The sequence below is a fragment of the Ochotona princeps genome, chromosome 16 (genome assembly GCF_030435755.1).
Source record: "Ochotona princeps isolate mOchPri1 chromosome 16, mOchPri1.hap1, whole genome shotgun sequence".
NCBI lineage: Eukaryota > Metazoa > Chordata > Mammalia > Lagomorpha > Ochotonidae > Ochotona > Ochotona princeps.
The window spans coordinates 51554402-51572529 of NC_080847.1; the positions used below are offsets into that span (position 1 = coordinate 51554402).

Genomic DNA, 18128 nt, shown 5'->3' on the forward strand with positions numbered 1-18128 from the left:
CAGGTTTGCAGAGGAGATAAAGGAAACCCCATAGCCTATTAAAACTGTATCATACAGCCCGGCCCAGTGGTCTAGTGGCTAGTCTTCACCTTGAATGTGCCAGGATCCCATATGGGCACCGGTTCTAATCCCGGCAGCCCCTCTTCCCATCCAGCTCCCTGCTTGTGGCCTGGGAGAGCAGTCAAGGATGGCCCAAAGCTTTGGGATTCTGCACCTGTGTGGGAGACCCGGAAGAAGTCCCTGGCTCCTGACTCCAGATCGGCATAGCACCAGCCATTGTGCTCATTTGGGGAGTGAATCATCGGACGGAAGATCTTCCTCTCTGTCTCTCCTCCTCTCTGTATATCTGACTTTCCAATAACAATAAAATAAATCTTTAAAAAAAGAGCAAACTGTCTAAAAGACAATTAATTCAAATATTTGAAATATACTGAAAGCTACAGGGGGGAAAAATTGGGGACAGCTGATTACTAAAGAGCCGAAGGACCACGAAGAAGGTATTTTATTGAGATGCCTGGGGATGTGGGACACCTGCCTCTAGCCCTAGGCTCAACTTGCTCAGTACAGTCTCATCGGGGGAAAGGACCAAGCTTCTGGGCTGCTCTGGGCTACCACCCACGAGAGGCTAGGCAGCAGGGCAGGGGGGCTGGGGCTCCAGTCCAGGGAAAAGGTTCGAGGCAACAAGGGTGATGGCAGCTGAGGCTGGGGCTGTGGTGGGTCAACTCCCCAGGGCTGGGGAGGGGGTGGTGTGCCTACGAGCCAGATGCTTTTTAGCAGATCAAAGGCTGTTGGGGGACCACAGGCCAACCGGGATGGTGAAGGGACCGAGGGCAAAGGGGGTGGCCAGGGACCCCTCGGTGGTGGGGCCAGGTGGACCCCTCCAGCAGGAGCACTGGAGGTGCGAGGCATGGTGCAAGTCAGCTCCTTGGTTTCCTGTTGCCTTCTCTGTCTCCCCTCTCCTGGAGTGTGCTCAAACTCGTTGATCCAGGAAGGTGTCATCCTTTGTTTTTCAGGGCCCATGGGCTTGGTTCCTGGCACAGAGGAAATCAGCATAGGAACCAGCCGAACTACAGCAGGGAAGGCAAAGAGAAACACTGGGGACAGGAAGTGGGCTCACCTGGCAAGGGTGGCTGGCAGCCCCGGAGCACCAGAGCAAGGTCAGGCACGCAGCCGTGGCAGGCCTGCAGGGTTCCCACAATGGCGTCCCTGGCTTCTTGCACCAGGTTCCTCCTGGGGAAAGCGTGTGGCAGAATCAGTTGGCATTGTAGCTCCCCCAGAAGTTGCCCCAGGCCAGGGAGCTCTGGGGAACTGGGTGGGCCGGGGCCGGAGCCTCCAGGCACCTGGTTCTCTTTGTCCCTCAACTCTGGTGCTGATCTTGGAGCCCTGCCTGGACTTGGGGAGGAGGGTACGGAGGGCAGCGTTGGACTGCCCGGCTCTTGGGATCCACTTTTAAGCAGCCGAGCCACATCTAGGGATTTTACTTCATTGTTGAAGAGACCCCGATGCTCCCGGCTGAGTCGGCCCTGAGTTATGACCACCAGCTTGTGGGCAGAGGAAGCCACAGGATCCCGCAGGAACACTGGTGGATTCTGACTGGCTGTCGAAGCTTCCTGACGGGCCAGTGGCCGGCGGCTGCCCACTAGGGCCTCATTCCGTTCACGCCTGGTCTTGCGTCGTCGAACACGCCCAGCTTTCTCTGGTCGCTGGAAAGGCTGGTGAGCTTGCCCCCGAGGGTCCATCGAGTCCTACAAGATCAAGACACATCAGTGGATAGGGAAAAACGCAGGCTTGGGATGAGGTGAGACAAGAGGATGTGGCAGGGGCAGGCACGATCAGGGGTGGGATGCATGGGGGCACAGAAAGGTAAGGATTGTCATGACGAACTACAAGAGCCATCAGGGAACAAAGAAAGAGTTGGAGAAAGAGGGGAGGGATCATAAGACTGAAGAGCTCTGTGGAACAGAAGGGACTTCAGAGGAGAAAGCCAGGGCGGAAAAATGCAGAATATGGAGTGATGGCAGACAGGCAGGAAAGCGAGAGCAGCAATAGCCTCCATCGCTTCTCCGCCTTTTGGCTAAGATCTTGTGGGGAGCCCGGGGCAGCCCCGGAGGAGCGAAAGGGGGACAGAGGACCCTGCAGGGACAGAGGCCTGGACATGGGGTAGGGACGCGGGGAGGGACATGAGGCACACGGCACAGCTGAGGTAAGGCACTGGATGGTGGGGAGAGGACAGGAGATGGGGTACGGTTGGTGGGGGAGAAGAGGAGGGGCCCCTCGCCCTCTCCCGCCCCAACGAACCCCGTCCTCGTCCCACCCCACGTGGCTAAGGGCTCTATGGCCTCTCGCCAGTGGCGACGACCCTGCTTGTCCTCGTCGCCTTCCGGGCCTCAGGCGCGCCACACGCATGCGCACAGTCTTTCTGGTCGCCTGAGCTGACCACTGAACACACGCCGTTAGAGCCCCGCCCATCCCTACCATCCACCAATCGGCGGGGACCACAAAGTCTCCCTGGATTCTGACTGGCTGAGACAGCAGTCGGCAGACTTTGAGGTCAAGGCACGAGGCACGAGGCGTGAAGGCAAGGTTTCCTGGTGGCCCTCATGTCCGGCTGTCCCTCAGCAGCCATGGACTTCACCCCCAGGGAATCTCCGGGGTGTCCTGATTCAGAGAGGGGCACAAGAGGAGTGTTTGGGTCCAAATGCCCAAACTGCCCCATCCGTGACGTCCGAAAAGCTTGTTTCTACTATAACGCTGTAATAAAACCGTGAATTTTTTTTTTCCTCTTTGCCTAGTCATCATGTTTCAAACCCAGTTCAGACGTTCCTTCTAGGAAAGCCTGGGCCTTAGACGTGCTCCGGGAGAGGTTCCCACACACCCCCACACGCACCCTGAGACAAGGCCAGCATCTCCCCCATTCACCCAGCAGTCATTCAGCAAGTATGAGCACACACCAGGCCCGCCTCCAGGGGAGGAACAAAAGCACAACAAATAAGGCTTATCTCTTTGTGTAGGTCCACCCAGAAGGGATGAACCAACGGCCACGTCCACCCCCGGAGTGGACTTACAAGATGCTTAAGGGAAGAGTGAGACCCCCTCCTCCAAACGCACAAAACACACACACACAGGCTTGGCCCTCTTGGTCTTAGATGTCCCGCCGAGCCCGGGACATCTAAGACACTGACATATGAGATTAATTTGGAGCTGGGAGGCGCAGAGGTACGACCCTAGGTGGCCTTGCCCACCTGTGCATGTGGGGATCAGAGCCCAGACACACCCCACTGAAGTTGCCCAGTCTGGGGAACCAAGAGGCGGAGGAACTGCAAGATGATCCTCGTCAGGCAGGCGGGTCAGGCTGAAAGGCAGCCCTGCTGGTGTGTCTAATTTCCTTTTTGCACCTTCTGCTATCCTCTATGCTAGGCCCTTGGTGTCTTGAATACAAAGATATGCAACTTGGATCCTAAGACACACCCACACTCTCTCTCCCAGGACACAAAGCCCAGGCGCTGCCTTACAATGTTGCCTTTAGACTCAGGCCGCTCAAGTGCACATTTTGCTTTTTATTCCATTTCGGTCCCCTACGTCGGAACAAAATGGGAGCACCCCTTCCTAGCCAGGTGCACACCCTCTCAGGGTTCCAAGATGGACTCGTCCACTAGCTCCCCTCCCCCACCCCATGAATGGAGCGACCCTCCCGCCCCGCAGGAGCGGGGTCCTGGGCGCACTGCCCTCGCCCTACAGCACAAGGCTTCTTTCCCCTTTCTCCCCACACCCACACCGAGGTGGAGCACTCAGTCTTCCCCACGCATTCTCGGCCGCTCACGGTCCTGCCCCCCCCCCGTGACCGCGGCGAGTGGTCGCTCCCTGCACCCCGTCGCAGGCGCCGGATGGTCTCGCCTGCCCCTGGCGCGGGCCGGGGTGCGCTTGCCTCCTTGGCCACCTTGGCCACCTTGGCCGGCGCGCGGGCCGAGTAGTGCGGGGCTGACCGAGAAGCGCGGCAGCACCGGGCAGAGGGCGAGGCCAATTCCCTCCTAACAGGGCAGACTTCCGCCTGTGGAGAGGAGGCGGAGCTCGGGAGCGGCCTCCGGGCTCGGCGGGAGTGAGTGCGGGTCGTCCATTGTTGGCGGAAAGGGGAGTGGGCGTGGCGGAGCCGCCACCTCCTCTCGGCGCCGAGACCTCCGCTGCTCGCCCTGCGGGGAGCTGTGGCCGCCAAGATGAGCGGCGAAGAAAATCCAGCTAGCAAGCCCACGCCGGTGCAGGACGTGCAGGGCGACGGGCGCTGGATGTCCCTGGTGAGTGATCCGGCGGGCGGCACTTGCCCGTGGCTGGGGAAGGGTTTCCTGAGGACCCCAGATCCCTGTAGCGCTCACTGCCTGCTTGGGGGCCACCCCCTCTCCCCAAGAGGGCAGTCTGAAGGAAGAGGGCGGCTGGAGGAGGCAAAGAGGGGCGGGCCCGGGCCAGGGGCCTGGCGTGTCATTTGACCCCCGCGTCCTCCTTCCTTCCCTGCAGCACCATCGGTTTGTGGCCGACAGCAAAGATAAAGAGCCTGAAGTTGTCTTCATCGGGGACTCCTTGGTCCAGCTAATGCACCAGTGTGAGGTGAGGCCTGGATCCCTTCCTTGCCCCACCCAATCCAGTGCCCTCACTGTACAGAACCTGGGAGAGAGGGCCCTGTGGTTTATCAGAAATGGGGCGCAGCGTTCCCCAGAGAGGGCCGGCCCGTGTGTGTCTAGAATTTGCCAGGTTGGAGTTGTGTATACAAAGGAGGCTTTCCTGTAAGAAGATGGCCGAGGTGTGGCTGTTTATTGCTTGCTTAATGGAATACACAGCCCTTAATGGGCCGACTGGGAGTTGGCCATGGACACTCCACCCCAGGTGAAAGCCAACTGCTGAGCGGGGTTTCTCATGCCAAAAGTCACCGGGATGGCTCAAGCCCAGGAATGTTCCACAGACTAGGTCTACAGGCTGGGTTCACCCTAGGGGGATTTGTGCCAGAAAAAATATCACTATCCTGCATCCATAAAGCCAGGCTGCCCCCCCACCCCCGGTGTTTAATCACCAGCTGGACAGAGGGCAGTGGCCTGTGCCGATGACTCCTGTCCATGTACCCCACAGATCTGGCGGGAGCTCTTCTCCCCTCTGCACGCCCTGAATTTTGGCATCGGTGGCGACAGCACACAGCACGTATTGTGGCGGCTGGAAAATGGGGAGCTGGAACACATCCGGCCCAAGGTGAGCAGGGCTTGACAGTGGGGAGGGAGCCAAGTGTATCTGCCACCTCACTGCTGCTTCCTCGTCATGGCCCCTCTCTCCACAGATTGTGGTGGTCTGGGTGGGCACCAACAACCACGGGCACACAGCCGAGCAGGTGTCTGGAGGCATCCAGGCCATCGTACAGCTGGTGAACCAGCGGCAGCCCCAGGCCCGGGTCGTAGTGCTGGTGAGTGGCCAGATGAGGAAGAAGGGCAGTGGGCTGGGAACCCTAACATGGAGCCACGGGTAGCATGGCTCTTGGCACCTCAGCATAGAGCAACGGCTCTCAAGGCAGACTCTCATGTGGGAACTTGCCACACCTATGGGGTGGCTGTGGCGGAGGATGTGTTCAGGGGCCCATTAGCCCCCTTGCCAAGGGACTGGCTGGAGATACTGGAAGGGCAAAAGGCCACTTGAGTAGCCAAAGTCATCGGCACTCCTGGAGTGAATGGGGGGGTCATTACTTCCTGAGATGTCTCCTTCTCTCAGAGGGGGACTGACTCCTTGCCGTGAGGTCAGCATTTTTGTAAGGAATACTTGGGAGGGGCTGGCACCCAGAAGGTTATGGTTGGGGCGTGGGGGCTAGGATATAGCCAGACCTGCCCTTCTGCTCGCCCCACTCTCATTCCTCCCTGGTCTCCCATCAGAGGTGGTTGTGGGGGTGTGTCCGTGGAAGCGAGGTGAAGCACAGTGGCACAGACAGCAGGAGGCCAAGGTGCTGGAAGGCCATCTTAAAACTGGGTGTTCCTCCACAGGGTCTGCTTCCAAGGGGTCAACACCCCAACCCGCTTCGGGACAAGAACCGGCAAGTGAATGAGCTGGTCCGGGCCGCATTAGCAGGCCACCCACGAGCTCACTTCCTGGATGCCGACCCCGGCTTTGTGCACTCGGACGGCACAATCAGCCACCACGACATGTATGACTACCTGCATCTCAGCCGCCTGGGCTACACGCCCGTCTGCCGGACCCTGCATTCCCTGCTGCTTCGCCTGCTGGCCCAAGACCAAGGCCAGGCTGTCCCTCTGCCGGAGCCCACACCCTAGACATCCAATCTCCCCCAACATTAAATTCTCCTTCCTTGGGCTCCTGCTTGCTGCTTTGTGACCAAGCCTATCTGGGTACTGCCAACAAGCCAGATTTTCATTGTGGTCTGCGACCCTGCAGCTGCACAGGGTGCTCCTTGTGGGTAGTTATCTTCCTGCACACACAGCAGGGAGCTTCAGGCGGTGCCAGCACTACCCTACATCAGGTTTAGGCAAGAATGTAGGGAACATAGTGGCCCCACCTGGTCAAACCCCACCTTGTTGTTCCTGCAGCATCTGCTCTTCCCCTAGCTGGAATCGCTGCTGTTCCAGCCCTGGTTCAGACGCCACTTCCTGTGGGGGCTTCCTGACCCTGGCAGTAGTTGTCCCCCCAACACCTTCAGGTGAGCACTGTCCACCACAGGCTGAGTGAGCAGTGTAAGCCACTAGCCTGGCCGCAGTGCTGTGCCAGGCCACAGGGGGGCAGCAGGCGTCGAGAACAAGGCACTATGGGTGAGCTGGTGAACTTCAAGGGTCACCTCAGCAGGACCTCTTGGAGAAGCACCCCAGTCTCGGGCCTTCCCCAGAGCCACACATCAGAGGGCAGGAAAAGGGGTTCTCTGCACCAGGGTTCTCCGGCTTAACAGGGGCTGCCTACTCCCTGGTCCCACTTTGTGCCAAGTACACTGCCATCCACTCCATTCCTGGACACCCGAGTCATGTGCAACCAACACCCACGCCCCCCAACCCAGCCCGAAACAGAGGACCACACAGGTGTGTTAAACAGCTTTAATCTCGGTCATTGCGGCTTGTCGGCACAGTAAGAAATATTGCACATGATCAACATGTTTTGTTCAGGGGATGGGGCATGGGTGGGGGAAATCACCTTCTTAGAAAGTACAACCCAAGTTGGGAGGGCAGAGGGAGTGGGGAGAGAACCCTCCCCATGCCTGTGGCAAAGTGCAGGAGCCCCCACCCCAAACTAACCTGAGTCCAGCCCCTCTGGGGATAGCAGGGGTCCATGAACCCTACTCCACAGGCGCCTCCCTGTGGCCACGGCCTGCACTGCCTTCCGCCCTGCAGCCCTGCAGCCCTCAGAAGCTGGTTTGCATAAAGTACAAGTGAAAAGCTCTGAAGGTCACACACCCCAAGTTCTGTGGAGGGGCTCAGTGGAGGAGGCTGCGCCCCAGCTTCCCCTCAGCTGCCCCCAGCCCAGAGTGGGAGCTGGGGGAATGGGGTATGTACATGAGGTGCAGGCCTCATTCCACTCCCAACTGGAAAGGACAAAATGGCTTTTTGGGGGAGGATCAAACTATCCTGCCCCCCCATTCCTGCCACCTGTGTACTGTCCATGTCCTGAGGGGGAGGTACTGTGGGTCCTGGGATCTTCTCAAGGGCCCCTCACCTGCCTGCAGCAGCTGTGGAGGGGCCTGAAGGAGGCGGAGAGGACTGCGGGGGCCCCTCCCAGCCAGGCTGTCCAGGCCCTGGCTCTGGGGGTGGAGGCAGTTGCGGGGCAGCTTGGGCTGTGCCCGAGTCCGAGCCAGGTGAGGTGGGGTCAGGGCCCCCAGCTGGGCTGGGAGTGGGGGCAGGGGCAGCAGCAGTGCCAGCAGGGGGCGGGACAGGGAGGGGGGCCTCAGCCCCAGGAGGCTGCTCTGTGGGCGTGGCCGCCTGCATGATCTTCTGGCGCACCTCACGGATCTTCAGCTGTAGACAGACCTTGGAGGGGAAGATGTCTGCATAGCGGGCCTGGAAGGCTGCCGTGGCCTGGGCTGGGGACAGAAGTACAGGAAGGCAGCATATGAGGTACTGTATGGGTCAGATGCCATTAGAGTGACCCAAGTCAGCTCAGGCCTGCTCACCCGATGGGAAGAAGCCGTGGTCCTGGAAGAGCTGCATGACCAGGGCCCGGCGTTGGTCCAGGGTGCGGCGCAGCGACGAGTATGGCACCTTGTCATACTCCAGCTCCCCAAGCACATCTTCGGTTTCTGTGCCTGCCCGGGCAGAGGGGCACAGCCAAGGCTACTGCAGCTGCCATCAAGGGTCCACCCAAGGCCCATGGTCTGCTAAGACTCTGGGCAGCCACCCTCAGCCAGCTGTCCTTCCCCTCAGCAACTCTGCCCCCAACAGCGCCTGCACCTGTGCGGTCGAAGGTGAAGATGTCCCCCTCACACTTGGCACTCTTGGGGGTGTTGGGCTCCGAGCTGCAGCTGGAGCGTCTTCTCATCTTGCGCTTGGGCGAGGTGGGGTCCTCAGGGGCCGAATCCAGATCTGGTCAAACAGAGGCAAGCTCAGTGGAGGTGGCCCCACATCCCAACCTTCCTAGCACAGGTGCCCAGGGCTCGCTTACCAGTGGAGTTTTTCCTCTTCTTGCGGTATGAGCCCAGGATGGCCCGGGGTGAGGTGGCCAGGGACTGCAGGGTGGGCGAGGGCAGCACCTCTTCAGGCCGAAACTCTGGAAGCTCAGCAAAGCGCTCCTCAAAATCCACCTCTGACAGGACCCTGCTGGAGAGCAGGCAGGGTCACGTCCCCTGCCTCTGTCTGCAGGCTCCCCCTCTGCAGCTGACCCCAGGCCCTCCTCCAAGACCCCAGCCCCTGCTCACTTGTCCACGGAGTCAAAAGTCTTCTTGAGTGGGGGGGGCCGCACCTTCACCTTCTTGCCAGCACTGGCCACTTCCTTTCGCTCAGGGGTGTCCCCAGCTACCCTCCCACTGCTTCCTTCACTGCTGCTCCCGGAGGCTGCGGCAGGGGCGGGGCTGGGCGGGGTGGGAGGCTCGCCACGACTCTCCAGGCCCTGCCCAGGGACGCGCCAGTCTGAAGATGAACTGGGGAACTTGCTGGCCTGTGGAAGGAGTGGGCAGACCCAGACTCACTGGGGTTGAGACCAGAACCGAAACTACGCTGACAGTCAGTCCTTCACAGACCCATGGGAGGAGATCCAGCCGACACACACTGGCAGGACAGGACAGGGAGGGAAGGAGAGGGGAGTTCCCTCTCAGTTCCTGTGCTCACCGTGGTCTCAGGGCCCTTGGTGCCAGGCCGCTCCTCAGTGGGTGGGGGGCTGCTCCGGGCTGTGGGAGTCCAGGTCTCTGGGGGTGGTGGAGGGGCTGGTTGGGTGGGCTGCCCCTCGAGCTCAGACTCGAGTGTGGTCGGTTCACGGGGTGGGCCAGGCTCCAGAGGCTGTCGGGGTGCAGGGCCAGGCCGTCCAGAGGCACCTGCCTCAAAGGAGCCCACGGGAATGCTGGCAATGGCGGCCTTCACTTTCTGGGGGGCCTTGGGGCTGGGCCGCTGGGCCTTGGGGGCCACTAGGCTGTACGTCATGGAACCTGCTTCAGGGGAGAAGAGCCTCTGCTGAGTGGGGCCCAACAGTGCATGTCCCTGGGAGCCCAAGTCCCACTGCTCTGGGTGCCTCGCACACCTACCTGTGGCACTAGGGAAAGGACTCGAAGGAGCAGGGGTGGCAGTGGCGGGAGCTGACGGGCCCTTGGGCAGAATGGTGGCAGCCGGTGGGGTGGTACTGGTGGCCACAGTGTAGACCAGGCTTGGGGGTGCCTGGGATGGCTGGGCCAGGGGTGCTGAGGAGGTGGGTACAGGGCTGCCGGGGTAAAATGCTGTGATGACAGGACCTCCGGGGGCTGTGCAGGCGGGAGGCAGCTGGGGGCTGGGCACAGGTGACACGCCCACCTGGCCAGGAGCCAGTAGTGGGGCTTGGCCTGCGGAGGGGGAGACAGACAGGGGCAGGGACTGAGTGAGGGCCTGGACTGCCTTAGTCCTTCCCACCCCGGTCCCTAGCATTGCCTGCCAAATTGTCCCTCACCTGAGAGCAGGGGCTGCACAAAGGCAGGGCCACTGGGCCCAAGCGAGGTGAAGCCCAGAGCCACAGAGCTCGAGGGCCCGTACGAGGTGACTGCTCCAGCTTGGCTAGAGCCAGAGCTGGTGCCCAGAGGCAGCGCATGGCTACCCGCCGACTGCACATAGGTGATTCTGCCGTAGGAGAAGGAAACAGGTTGGAACGAGGGGAGTGGACCTCACCCCACCCCCTGCCTGGCCTCCAGGTGAGGGCACCACTTGGCCTCACCTTGTGGAAGAAGGCAGCAGGACCTTCTGGGGCTGCGAGGTGGGCCCAGGAAGTGGAGCTGGGCTCACGGGGGGCCCCAAGCCGCTGGGCGTGCTCACTGACACTGGGGTTAGCTGGATGATCTGCAGGCAAGAGCAGCCCTGGGGTCAGCTGGGTCCAGGACTGATATTGGGGTGGGGATGGGGGTAAGAGGTCCTAACCAAAGAACTGGGAATCAGGATGGGGTGAGAAAGGTCACAGTGGCACAGGTGGGGGATGCACAAAGCAAGGGGCACATGCTGAAGACTCAAGGATGCGCTCCCAGAGACACAAAGAAGACGGCAAGCCAGAGTCCCAGGAAAGATACAACATAAGACTGGAAAAGGGGAAAACACAGGGGCCAACCCCGAACGGGACGAGGGAAAGGTGAACCCATGGCCAGGAAGCCCTTACCTTGCTGGGCGGCTGGGCGCCGTTCTGCACAGGGACTGAAAAGGGTGGGCTCACCAGGGGCAGTGGCTGGCCAGCCCCGCCACCCCGCACTGACATGCTCGGGGCGGCCAGGGGCACTAGGACCTTCCCAGGGAGCAGTTGGGCTGAGCCACTTGGGGGCGGGGCCTGCACGGGAGAAACTGACTGGGCTGGAAGTTAAGAGGCAAGAAAAGGAAACAATTACCAGAGAGCCAGGTAGGCCTGTGGCCCCTCTCCTTGCGCTGCCCAGCCCAGGCCTCACCTTTGGGGGGTGGGGCGGAGGGTACAGACTGCAGGATAGGGATGCCAGGAGTGGGTGCAGTGGCGGCCAGGACCTTGCCGTTGGTGGAGGTGCCCGGCGGGAGGGTGAAACGGATGCTGGTGGTGGGTGCAGGGCCGCTGGGAGCCGCTGCCTTAGTCCCAGGGGTTGGTGCTGGGGCAGGTGCCACTTGAAGCTGCTGGGGCAGCGTGGGCAGGATGTACTGCACCTGGGTGATGCCCCCAGCCTTGCCCAGGGCACCTGGTTGCAGGATGCCCAGGGGAACTGGCCCATTAGGGCCACTCCCAGCACCTGCTCCTGAGCCTGCAGTGGTCCCACCACCAGGGGTCCCCTGGGCAATGAACTGAACAGCTGGGGGTGCAGGGGCCCCATAGCCCGGGGTGCCCACCAACAGGTTGGTAACAGTGGCAGGTGCCTTCCCCACAGTGCCCAGTAGGGGTCCAGCCACCAAGTGTGGGGCTGGTGAGGTGGCTGCCGCTGCCTTTTTGTCTGAATACACTAAACTGACCCCCAGCGGGGAGCCTCCAGGCACCCTGGACCCGGTGCTCATTTCAGTCCTGGTACCTGCCGTGTCAGCTGGAGATGTCTCAGCCCGGCCAGAGGTGGGGAAGGGCTTAGAAGCAATGGGCACAGGAGTGCTACTGACCGGCCGCACCACGTTGGTGACCATGGTGGCAGCAGGACGGGACAGAGGGGCTGCTGGGGCCCCATAACCTAATGAGGGGGCTGGGGCTGAGGGTACTCGGGCTCCACTGCCTTCCCGCTCTTCCTTGCCGGGGGGCAGGGCCAGGGTCTGCAGAATGCTCCCTCCTCCACTGGGAGGCGCTGCAATGACTGAGGGACCTGGTGGCTCCAGGCCCCCTACACTCTCAGGTCTCTTTCTCCGGAAGGGGGCAGGATCCGCTGGGAGGAATCGGGCAGCCTTGGAAGGAGTCGATGGGCCCCCAGTCCCAGGGGGTGGAGGCCGGAGTGGGCCTGCCGCACTGCCCTGACCCGGCTCCTGCGCTTTGAAGGTTCCTGAGCCCAGAGAATAGGATGCAGCTGCTGAGGTTGATGAGGCAGCCGAGGAAGAGGATGGGGCGGGACAGTAGCCTTTGCTGAAGGCGGTGGGTGGATCTGGGGGCCCGGGGGGCTCAGGGTCCAGCGTGGGGCGGCAGTGGGTAAAGGAGGAGCGGATCACAGGCGAGAACACCTTCCGACCAAAGCTCTGGCGGGGAGAAAAGGGAAACCCCACGTCAGGAGAGTGTCCATCATATTCCCACATGCACCCAGTCCACACCCGTCATCCTGGCCATAACCCAATCTCCTCACAGACCTTAGCATCCCTGTGTGCTTACACAACAGTGAGCATGCAGGTATAGCACCATGTCCTGCAGCACCGTGTCCCAAGCCCTCACCTTGTTGCCATCTGGGTCTTCCCCAGAGCTGTCTCCACTCTCACTGTCGGTCACCCGCTCCTTGCACTTGAGATCAATGTCAGTGGTGCTGAAGCCATCATCAGCTAAGGGAGCAGAAACGACAGTGTGGGCTCATCTGGAGCCTGGCCCCTGCCCCATGAGACAAGAAGGGTGCTGTCTGGCATGACCACATCTTAGCCCACAGGGTCTACCCAGGGCAAAAGCTCGGCAGCAGCATATGGCAGAGCACCTGGCTCTGTGTCTGACAGCCTAGCCACGCCTCCTTGTCCTCTGGGACTCCCACCAGGCTAAGGGTATCCTAGAACAAGGCCTGAGCCTGCCCCATGCCCACAGCATGGCAGCCATAGCAGAGGCACAGACTGGAGTTCTGCCACCCTTGCAACCTGAGCCTGCTGATCCCTGCACTGCTCACCAATGACATCATCATCCCCTTCCTCTTCACAGATGACCATGCGCTCCTCATCACTGGTCATGTCCTCACTGGCCGCACGCTGGGAACGCGAGGTTCGGGTGGGCAGTAGTGGAGGCCGTCCACTGGCTGCCAAGGCCCCTGCTTCCCCAGGGGCTGTGAAGGAGCCTGGAGCGCCATACTGAGTGGAAGGCTTTGGGCCAGAGTATGATGTAGGGCCAGACACCATCTGCAGGACAGGTGGGCAGGGAGGGGTCAGCTGGAGTGGCCACCCTGGGCAGCCCTCTCTGCCCACCCCCCAGGTGGCCTGCACCACCCCAGACCTGAGTCAGCTCCTGCAGCGCCTGACTGTCTTCCCCGCCGTCTAGGCCATGCACCCCACTGTGGGAGAAGGCTCGGGGCCGGGCCGAGCCAGACCCCCCAACAGTGTGCAGACGGTCCGGCCCACAAGAGCTGTTGCCTGAAGCCTTGGTGTCCGAGCTCAGGAGCGTCTGGGCTGCGACAGACAGCAGTTCAGATGACACTGGGAAGTAGGGCGAAGGGGCACATGGTCAGAGTCAAGAAGTCTCACACCAGCACCTTGACTGGCCTAACCTCCCACAGCAATTTCTAGTTGCTGGACAGAAGTGCAATGGAATTCTTGAGCCACCTGCTGGGAAAATAAAACACTACCCTCTAAGCTGGCATCTCCCTCCAGCTGGTCCCTGCCCTCTGGAGTTGCAGAAAGCAAGTCCCTCGCCTGGGAGGGAGTCGGGCTCCTGTGGGCTGACTAGCTCCTGTGGACTGTGAGTCTCAGCTCCCACATCTAACAGAGGCACCAACAGCTCCACTCTCAGAGAACCGCAGGGCCACATCCACGCACTCACTCTGAGACAGCAGCCCAGAGCCCTGCCTGGCACAGGACACAGTCCTAGGAGGCAGTAGCAGCACAGTGAGGCTCTCTCAGTCACCATGGCTCCATGACAGCCTGGGGAGCCAGGATGGGCATACAAATACATTTCAGAAGAGCAGCTAACTTACTAACTAGGCTGTGAGGCCCATTCCTGAGCCTATGTCCTCATGTGGAAATGGGGTACACTTCTGAGTGCCGGGGACTCTGCTCCCCATGGGACCTGACACACAGCAAATGCGTAATGGGAGGCAGTGGACAAGCAGGTGCCATCTGGACCCTCCTGGCTCCTTCATGTGAAACGACTGGGTGAGAGTCCTCAGAGCAAAGCAACAGAGCAGGGAGAAGCTTCTGGGGCGGGGAGGAGCAGACAGGGGGCAAGCCGAGGGGCTGACTAACCCCCGGGGGCAGCGGCAGTGCCCGTCTCCGACATGCTCCGCTCCCGCGTCTCCTTGTGCCCTCCTGCCAGCCCCAGACTCGTGGGCTTGGCCTCCGAGCTGGACTTCTTTCGGTCCTTGTTGCACCACTTCCAATCTGGGTGGGCCTTGAAGTGGGCTTCCTTCACCTGGCAGGAGAGGGCAGGCAGGGCGACCCTTCACTCACCCAACCCTCAAGGGGGAAGTCGAGAGGCACTGAGAGGAGGTGGCGTTACCTGGAAGGCCAGATCATGGTACTTCTGCTTCTCCTTGGGCCCCAGGGCGTACCACCACTCGCCAAGGATCTTGCTGACGGTCCGGTTGTCCTGGTTCGGGTGGCGCTGGTGGACCAGGGCCCGGTGCCGTTTGCTGAAGATCATGAAGGCGTTCATGGGCCGCCGGATGTGGTCCTTCTCTCGCTGCAGCAAACACAGTCCAGGGTGAGACAGTTAGGAATAGGGAGGCAGGTCTGGCTGGCCACAATGGGGAGCATGGGACAGGAGGAGGCCAGGCACCTTATTGGGGCTCCGTCCATCCTTCTCAGAGGATGAGTCCCGCTCCTTGGGCAGAGCGCTGAGTGACTGGGTCCGGCGTTTGCCGGGTGGCAGAGGCAACTGGATCTCAGGAGACATGATGGAGAGGAAGCTGTGGGGACGGAGAGGGGCAGGAGCAATGAGGGCCCTGTCTCTGGCCACTCTGCCCTCCAGTCCCAGGCCTTGGGACACTCACGCATCATCATGGTCGCTTTCCGTCTCGCTGTCCAGCCGAGGCTCTCCAGGGGGCACAGAGGTCTCCTCCTCAGTGGTAGGAGGGGGACCCTTGCCGGGTTCCACCACCCCCAAAGTGTGCAGGGGTCCAGGCCCTGGACTCTCAGGGCACGTGGCTCCAGGGGGCCGCCCAGGGTCAGCATTTCCTGTCCCACCTGGTGGCTGCTCGTGAGCAACAGCTGCCGACTCAGCAGGTTCTGGGGGTGGGGGGCACAGAGGGGTATCAGAGGGCTCCTGGGCCACCAAGACCACATCCCCACCCCATAGCCTTCCCATGGTCCATGTCCCAACACACACCTTTGCTCTGGCTGGAAGCTACCGGGTGGCTGGCAGGTTGCTGGGCCTCACTTGGCTGCACAGAGGGGTCAGGCTGGCTGGGTGCCAGGAAGGGTACTAAGGAGTGCCAGGGAAACACGGCCACAGAGCGAGGTTCCACATTCGTCCACACTGCAGGAAGGAGCCAGGTGAGCTGCACGGCCATACAGCCGGGCCCTGACCCCAACTGTGCCCCTTCTCACCCCCTTCTTCATACTCTCTCCCAAACACCATAGGCCTCCCAGAGAGATTCCTAGATATCTAAAGGGAAGAAGGGAGAGGAGAGAAGACAAAAGAAAAGCAAGAGAAAAACAGAAAAGCAAAGGAAAAAAGAATACACAAAGAAAATAGAAAAGCAAGAAACAAGGGGGCTATAAGTCACACCCTCTTCCTCCTCCCCCTACAACCTCCACAAGCCTTGCCACCAGGGACCGGGCCAGAGGAATGACCCGCTCCAGCCACAAACCAGGTCCCACCCGATGCCATGCCACCCACCTTCTTGAGGCAAGAGACCTCAGCCAGGCTCAGGGCCCTTTTCCCATCCTAACCCACTCCCAGCACCCTCCCGCCTGCCTCCTGTTCCCTTTCCTCCTATTCTCTAGCATACCCCCCAGGAGCTGTGGGCTCACCACAGCCTGGGGTCTACAGGGCAGTGCTTCTCCTTCCCTTCCTCCGCCTCACTCCTCGCCTCCCCCAGAGATGCCAGAGCACCAGACCCGTGCACCCTGTCCCACACAGGTGGCTCCAGATGCTCTCCCACCACCCTCCCTACACAGAAAAGCCTCCACTCACGAACATGCCACCCGCCTCCCTCTAAAGGGGCCAGCCCCCTTGCCCAGAAAGACAGGAGTGAGCTGTAAACTTTCCAAGAACAGGCACAAGACAATAGGGCAGAGGAAAATTGTTACAAATCTGCCCAGAGGATGCCAAAGTGCCAGGTGTTTCCTTGAGGATATACACGGCAAGCTCTCTTTCCGGCACCAGGGGGCTGTCCCAGGGGGCCCACACGGCAGCCCGGGGGAGCTGGGTGGCAGGACAGGGTCCTGGGCTCGGCTCTCCTAGGGATGGACACCTGAGGCGCAGGCCTAGGCTGGGAAGTGGTTTCCCCCTCTCCCTGCCTCCCTGGGGGGAAGCGGGACCAGCAGGGAGAGCAGCATAGAGAGGGCGGCCCCTGCTTAGGGGAGACTGAGAAAGGAGGGAAACGCCCTGCCCCTGGTCTCCATTATGCAGGCCTGAACCCTGAACCCTGGGTCACACCAATCTGACCTGAGATGACCCTCCCCCCCAACCACAGGCCTTGGGAAGCCTGGACTGGCCTCCAGAGGGGCGGGAGTCCAGGAGGGGCTGACAAAGGAAAGAGGAGACCTCAAGCAACAGAGAAGACCGGGAACAGAGCTCAGCCGCCAGCACAGAGGGGCATTCCTTGTGACAGTCAGGCTCCCTGACCTTAGGGCACTCGGGAGCCCAAAGGCTTGCCAAATCCTCCACCCTTTCCCTCTTCCCCCGAGATCTGTTCCCCATCTTCACACAGATCATTCTCCTTTTCTGGGAAGTGGAAAAGCAGGGCCCCCCGAGACAATGAGGGCAGTCCTCTGGTCCTGCCCATTGCTAGAAGTCTCTCCGGGGCAAACCTGGTGCACACTGTTGTCCACCCTCCAGTGTAACAAGGAACACTGCTCTGCTCCCAGTAAGCAGTTCCTCCCCGACTCCCAGAACCAGGTCCCTGGCCCCACGGGTCGGTCCAAGACCCCTCCCAGACTCCATTCCAAACCTACAACACGCAAGTCTCCTGTCGCTCCTGTTCCAAAGCCAGTTATCGCTGCATCCCTCTGCCTTTCATTACCACGGACCTGTTCCATGCCACCACTCCAACACCACACCTGTCCCAGGTACGCCCCACTCCTCACTCCATCGCTCCCATCCACTCCCACCTGCCGACACTAACCACTCGGCTTGGCCGAGCTCCCTAACTTTCACCCTTTCACTCCCCTCTCCCGTCCTCCTACTCTTTCTAACACCCCCATCAGCATCCACTCCCGCACTAGGCACCCTGACGCTTTGACCCCTTTGCGGTCCCGGGGCCCCAGGGCGCTACTGACCGAACATGCCGAGACCACGCGAAGCCGCGCCGGACGCGGGCATCACGGGCCTGTGGGCCGAATACATGGTCCGGCGCGAGGGGGCCCGTCAGGGGCGCGCACCTCCTCAGCGGCCGCCGCTCCGCCCGCAGCCGGCTCCTCGGCCGCCGCCGCCGCCGCCGCTCGGGCCCGGGGGGAGCGGGAGGCCGTCGCCGCATGCCCCCCCCGCCGCCCCCCTCCGGCGGCCCCACGCGGGGGTCTCCGCCGAGCGCGCCTGCGCACAGCGCCGCCGGCCGCCCGCCGCCCCAGGGGCGGGGGAGGTCAGCGCGCCGGCCCCGCCTGCCCCGCCCCCCGGCGCGCGCGGGGGCCGTCACGGGGCGCGCGGCGCGGGGGCCTCGGCGCCGCCCCCTCCCGCTCCCTCCTCCCGCGCAGGGCCCGGCGCGCGTGCGCGGGGGCGGCCCCCTCCCGGCCCCGCCGCTCGCTCGCGCGCGCGCCCGCCCTCCCTCGCAGCGCCGGCGGGTAACGGCTCCGGCCCCGCGCCGCCGCCCCGCCTGGCCGGGTCCCGAGCCCCGCGGCTCAGCGCCGGGCGGGCCGACCTCCGGGCAGACGGACCGGCGTGCGTGCGTCCGCGCGCTCCGAGCGAGCCCCACACGCCGAAGCCCCGCCGCCTCCCCGCCCCGCCACTTACTACGCGCTCCCCTCCCCCCGCGCTCCCCCCGCCCCTTCCCCGCTTCCCCCGCGGCCTTCCGCGCAAGCCCA

The 18128-nt window shown here is 61.9% G+C and overlaps 3 protein-coding genes across 6 annotated transcripts; 1 reads left to right on the forward strand and 2 right to left on the reverse strand.

The window, feature by feature from the left end:
* Positions 1-484: 484 nt before the first annotated feature.
* PRR19 (proline rich 19) lies at positions 485-2341 on the reverse strand. The gene is made up of 3 exons (XM_004597989.2): positions 2299-2341; positions 1118-1745; positions 485-1031 (listed from the first exon to the last, which is right to left on the reverse strand). The coding sequence occupies exons 2-3, from the start codon at positions 1737-1739 to the stop codon at positions 559-561; spliced, it is 1095 nt and encodes a 364-aa protein (XP_004598046.2). The 5' UTR covers positions 1740-1745; positions 2299-2341; the 3' UTR covers positions 485-558.
* A 1456-nt stretch (positions 2342-3797) lies between these two features.
* PAFAH1B3 (platelet activating factor acetylhydrolase 1b catalytic subunit 3) lies at positions 3798-6333 on the forward strand. The gene is made up of 5 exons (XM_004597988.3): positions 3798-4289; positions 4507-4596; positions 5113-5229; positions 5315-5437; positions 6006-6333. Exons 1-5 carry the CDS (start codon positions 4212-4214, stop codon positions 6291-6293), a joined length of 696 nt encoding a protein of 231 aa, XP_004598045.2. The 5' UTR covers positions 3798-4211; the 3' UTR covers positions 6294-6333.
* A 714-nt stretch (positions 6334-7047) lies between these two features.
* On the reverse strand, positions 7048-18012 carry CIC (capicua transcriptional repressor). Of its 4 annotated transcripts, none has more exons than XM_058674060.1 (20): positions 17391-18012; positions 15274-15423; positions 14939-15173; positions 14725-14854; positions 14446-14628; positions 14193-14358; positions 13228-13427; positions 12908-13133; positions 12475-12578; positions 11060-12284; positions 10780-10967; positions 10348-10469; positions 10087-10253; positions 9692-9982; positions 9282-9595; positions 8873-9111; positions 8620-8771; positions 8409-8540; positions 8132-8263; positions 7048-8041 (listed from the first exon to the last, which is right to left on the reverse strand). In XM_058674060.1, exons 1-20 carry the CDS (start codon positions 17455-17457, stop codon positions 7674-7676), a joined length of 4791 nt encoding a protein of 1596 aa, XP_058530043.1. In that variant the 5' UTR covers positions 17458-18012; the 3' UTR covers positions 7048-7673. The 4 variants fall into 4 exon arrangements, with proteins under 4 accessions (XP_058530043.1, XP_004598043.2, XP_058530042.1 ...); XM_004597986.2 differs by having other exon boundaries at positions 8620-8774; XM_058674059.1 differs by having other exon boundaries at positions 9282-9598; positions 17391-18011.
* Between the last annotated feature and the right edge of the window lie 116 nt (positions 18013-18128).

Coding starts and splice junctions, on each gene's coding strand:
- CIC (XM_004597985.2), bottom strand. CDS start 17,457: ATGTATTCGGCCCACAGGCCCGTGATGCCCGCGTCCGGCGCGGCTTCG. Junction 12,285..12,474: donor AAGACCCAGATGGCAACAAG/GTGAGGGCTTGG, acceptor TCTCCCCGCCAG/AGCTTTGGTCGGAAGGTGTT. Junction 10,254..10,347: donor CTGCTGCCTTCTTCCACAAG/GTGAGGCCAAGT, acceptor CTCCTACGGCAG/AATCACCTATGTGCAGTCGG.
- PAFAH1B3 (XM_004597988.3), top strand. CDS start 4,212: ATGAGCGGCGAAGAAAATCCAGCTAGCAAGCCCACGCCGGTGCAGGAC. Junction 4,290..4,506: donor ACGGGCGCTGGATGTCCCTG/GTGAGTGATCCG, acceptor CCTTCCCTGCAG/CACCATCGGTTTGTGGCCGA. Junction 5,438..6,005: donor AGGCCCGGGTCGTAGTGCTG/GTGAGTGGCCAG, acceptor GTTCCTCCACAG/GGTCTGCTTCCAAGGGGTCA.
- PRR19 (XM_004597989.2), bottom strand. CDS start 1,739: ATGGACCCTCGGGGGCAAGCTCACCAGCCTTTCCAGCGACCAGAGAAA. Junction 1,032..1,117: donor CTGCCAGCCACCCTTGCCAG/GTGAGCCCACTT, acceptor CCTCTGTGCCAG/GAACCAAGCCCATGGGCCCT.